General features: G+C 39.3%; 1 protein-coding gene across 1 annotated transcript in view; it reads left to right on the top strand.

Moving 5' to 3' along the window:
* Positions 1 to 3,566, top strand: part of LOC140953573 (SET domain-containing protein 9-like) — a 14,678-nt gene extending 11,112 nt beyond the window's left edge. Inside the window, exon 4 of the mRNA XM_073402987.1 lies at positions 2,867 to 3,566. Coding sequence (XP_073259088.1) covers positions 2,867 to 3,191 — 325 coding nt within the window. The 3' untranslated portion in view covers positions 3,192 to 3,566. The remainder of the gene's footprint in view (positions 1 to 2,866) is intronic.
* The last annotated feature ends 1,237 nt before the right edge of the window (positions 3,567 to 4,803 follow it).

Genomic DNA, 4,803 nt, shown 5'->3' with positions numbered 1-4,803 from the left:
GATATGTAAGGCATGGGTAAGGAGTCAATTACGTTGAGCATGGAATTGGCTAAAACTCAAAGTCACGAGTTCGAATGTTTTGAGGATAATTATTCACTGACTATCAGCACGCAGGGATGTCGGATTAACACAAGGAAGTTTAACACGAAAGGAACATAGCCTTTACAGAGCTTTAAAACACAGCATCCGCCAACACAAACTTCACTTGAACTTTGAGTGAAACTAAACAGCCTCTACCGACAAAAACAAACTCTCACTTGAACTTCAAATATCTTACGGCTTCCGCGAACTTGTAAGCACAGAACCTGAAAATCGGCCTTTGTCACACTTGACTAAACACAGCAGTCCTGCTCGTGGCAAAAAACTTAGTTCGTCAAAACAGCAGGGGGGGGGGGTTCCTGCGTAGCGTTTGTGTGTGTTAAAAGTGGGAAGTTGGTAAGCTAAACGCTGATAATTGCAAATAAAACTCCGACGTTTCGGCAATGCTGCCTTCATCAGGGGAAATATGTGAGTTCGTTATAGCGGAAAATTTGAAAATGCGCGCGTAAAAACAAGGGAGTGTACGCGCGCGCAAGTCACGTGAAAGAGAAATCTTGATTGAGTCCACCCGGCGCGAGGGTGCCAAAATTATGAATGAGAGCATCTCCTCGCGTCTTCTTTTGTCTTGTTCGGGTAGACCAGCTCTAATCATGGTTACTTGCATGTCCTCCAGCTGGTGGACCATTCCCGCAAAGTGGGCAGGCACCGACAGGGCCACTATCTTCTTAATGACGTCCAAACAGTGCTCCCGAAACGGTCGCTAAGTCTACGGCCTGTCTCTCCTTTGTAAACGACCCCAGGGCATTTGCGGCACGAAATACAATAGATCAGCTGGCTGGTGATGTACGTAAAAGACCCTGAGATTTTGATCTGCCCTTGTGTAGTGGTAATGCGGTCAGAGGAGTTAATGAAGGGACAGGTCCGGCAGTCCCTGTTTAGTTGTGTGAAAGTCTAGGAATATAACAAATAATTATGGTTACCAAATCAAATACGGTATTTCATTTTTTGTGAGCATTTTTTAATGTCTTAAAATATTTTCCCGGTTAGCCAATTCCAGTCCAGGGAACGCAAGAAATTACATTTTAGAGAGGCCAATTGTGAAAAATTCCCGGGGAACATGCCCCTGTAACCCCGTTAGTGCCGCAGACGCGATCCAGGGAGAACTTTGATGACCAAGGCCCTAATATAACAACAAATAACTTGACAAATGCCCAACAATGGGCCATTTGCACTAAGAGGTCATGTGACATAGTTTTTATGAAAATGAAATTTATATGATTTTGCCTTCGAAAAACGATTCGTGGGTCATATCTTAAACAAAATAATAGTGATTTGGTTTTGCAAACCCGCACCCTTTTTTTTAAATGAGTAAGTTCGTAGCTGGTCACGTGACCAAAATGTAATTGAATTACCTCTTTCAGAACTTAAACTTTAAGTAAAATGTTGAAAGGATGATGTGGTAACGTTTCCAGCACATCTGAGCGTAACTATCAAACGTTTAACAAGATATAAGCAAAAACTAGTGTTGGCCGCTATGTAATTGTTGGCGGGCAGGAGTATGCCCTCCAACATGGCGACCAATACAAATCATACTACTTTGTTGAAAAATCAAAGCGCCAAAATTATATCCCTTCAATGCGTTTCATCTCAAATTTCGGGTGTAAGATAATTTTTATGTGTCCTGTCAATTTTTGGCATCAGCAAGATTCGGACTCATTGTTTAAAGGAAGCACTGGTCACGTGACCTCTTAGTGCAACTGGCCTATTGTTTGGAGTAATGGATAGCACGCTTAAAATTGACACAAAGCCTTTATAATAATTTACTTAATTTGCATTATATAGACGTTGTAATAATTTGAAAGAAAACGGAGACTTCTTTTTAAAAGTCCGCAAAGGTACCGGTTTTTATGAATCGTGCTCCTATCAATTAAATTGAAAGGGTCCGAAATCCGCCGAGAATGAAATCAGCATTAAATTGAGCCTACTGTAATTACAGAAAAAAAAAAAGACGAAAGAGACAAAAAAAATCAGTTCACACAAAACAATATGTAGTTCTCGAATTACGTTTGAGTCAGATCTTCCTATATGTGTCACACTTATTCCAAAACCGCTTTTATGTGAACATACAAATTATCGTGGAATGGATAGTCACGATACACGTATAAATAAGAACTTAAATCAACGTTTCGCGAGAAAAAAGAAGCCCCAATCACCGGATTCACGAAGACAGTCTAGGGTACCCTCATTGTAAACATATTTTTAAATGATCCTACTGAATCCGAACTGATGAATGTTTGCGGCAGTTAATAGTATTTGCAGGAGCAACAGTACAATGTGGTCTGTAGGGCAAAGAGATCGGTTCCGTCGTAGCGTATAAATTGATCGTTTCTTTGGGCAAAAAAAATTTAGCATGTATTGTAAACCTGCCTTATACGGCGTTTGTGCCATTAGAAGTGTCATGCATAATACTGTAACATTTGATTGAGATTCCAAGGAAAAAGAGTTACCTTTGAAGAGTAAGCACATAAGTCTATGGAAAACTTTAATCCGTGAATTTATTTTTCAATCTTTCCTATAACGCGAATTGCACGATTCTTGTACGTTCATGTGAAGAAATTTTAGAAATTATTCGTGATGCGTGAAAATTTTCTATGAAGATGAAGATAGCAGACCCTTTGCAATTCCCCGCCTGGTTTCGGATGCTTTCAATAATTTACTTAACTAGAATATCCTCTCATGGTCCATTTTTTATTTTGTTACTCTTCTCAGTATTCTGTCTTTAAGTCCGAAATATATTTATTTTTTTATTGTCTTTTTCTTTGTCCAGGTCAAATGCCAGGCGAGATCAAATTGGACCATATCGTCTTTGTGATGACAGTTGGCTTGGAAATAACCCTCAAAATCCACTTGCCATGGGACAATATGTAAATAATAGGCCAAAGACAGTTCCAGCTAACGTAGCTTATCAGGAATTTGATATCCCATTTAAAAGCATTTCACCTGCGTTATGGAAAAATCTTCCGAATGTTTGGTACAGTAGTGGAAACATAGCAAGTGAAAATTCTTTTCTTCGAAGTGTTGCGCTTGTTTCACTTAGAGAAATAGAGAAAGGAGAGGAAGTGTTTTCATCCTACTTCACAGTGATACACTAACAAGAGTAAAACAACTACAACAACTATACAGTGAACCCTTCGGGGCCTTTCCAAGTGTTAGCTTAATAGAGGATGTCCACCTAATAGAGATTAGTAAAAATTACGCAATGTATGTTAACGATCAACATTCAACGGTTGCTCTGTACCGTGATAAAGTTCCATGTTGTTAAGGAAGCTAACGAAGCTGTACTGTACTTTGTGCAAGACTTTTAGGTGAACTTTGATCGCGGATGACAATCATACGGCTGGATATCGGTCTAATCTACAGTTTATTGACGGCTAAGTATATTGATTTATCTTTATTTTAAATCGACTACAGTGTGTATTTCAAGGACGTAATCCAATCAGTACTATTGTCAATTGAGTCCGGTTTCCGCTTAATAGGGGTTGTTAACAATAAAAATTAGCCAAATACAATTTATTTTATTGTCAGCGTCCGCTTAAGAGAGGTATCCGATGCATGGGGGTTCGTTATAAAGGGATATATTTAACAATTAATGAATGAGGCTGAGTATCTTATGAAGAATTATGGAGATCGAGGAGGGTGTTATCCCGAGGGGAGACTCCGCATATAAAAGGGGTGGGGATGCTCGTCGTCTCGCTTAGGGGTGTAAATTTCCGATTTTGGTCTCGCTTAGGGTGTTCTGGGCAAAACACCATTATATTTAGCCGTAAAGGTCTCTTTTAGGGTTGCACTCGAAGAAATATTTAAAAAATTATATATTTTCAATTCGTTTTATCAAAAGATTATGGCTCTTGGTTTTATTTACTCGATTCATGTAATCAAAGTTTAAAATGATCGCTCTTAGGGGTCCAAAAAAGGTTGGGCCACGCCCAGATTGGTCCCTCTAGGGGTTTAATTCAAAATTTTCGACGAGCATCCCCACCCCTTTCATATGTGGAGTTCCCCCCGGGGGTGTTATCCGTCGAGGCCGTAGGCCGAGGCGGGTAACAGTAATTCAATAATTGTTTTATTATTCATTCAAAAAAATTCCTAGTTTTAAAACTAAGCTAAAACATGCTTACTTCCATCGATGTTAAGTTCACCTTCGATAGTGCACGTGTAGGGTTGTTCAGCTCCGCAAATATTCTTCAAATATCAGATGTCGCCCTTCGAGTTGTGTTCTTGCTGTTCTTGCCATGTTTTTAGCTATAATGTCGCCTAGTTCTTACTCTTGAAACGAGTGAAACAGTCCGGAATATCCATAAATTTAGGGACAGTTGTGACGTCATGGAGCTATTGTTGTCGAGGAAAATGGCGGATAGATTACCTAAACGGCCACAGTCACCGTTTTGAGTCTCTCAAGCATATTTTTAAGACTTTTCATGAGGCATACACATTTTTTTTCTGAGTTGACAGCGTATCGGAAGCCACATTGGAAGTGTCTCTCGTGAAATATTCAGCACATTTTGTGGCTTATTTCCTAACCTTTATATAGAGAGAAAACCGTTTACATAACAACCCATAAAACGGCCATAAATTGGCCCGTGGACCACACAGGAGAGACGTAACACACATTTTAAATAAGGTAAACTGTTTTTTATTGAAATCCTTTCATTTTCGTAGGTTACAGAAACGATAGGTTTTTTTCCCATACAAATCCTTATATTT

This window comes from Porites lutea, chromosome 12 (genome assembly GCF_958299795.1).
Source record: "Porites lutea chromosome 12, jaPorLute2.1, whole genome shotgun sequence".
In the NCBI taxonomy this organism is placed as follows: Eukaryota; Metazoa; Cnidaria; class Anthozoa; order Scleractinia; family Poritidae; genus Porites; species Porites lutea.
This window is presented reverse-complemented; position numbering and strand designations above follow the sequence as displayed.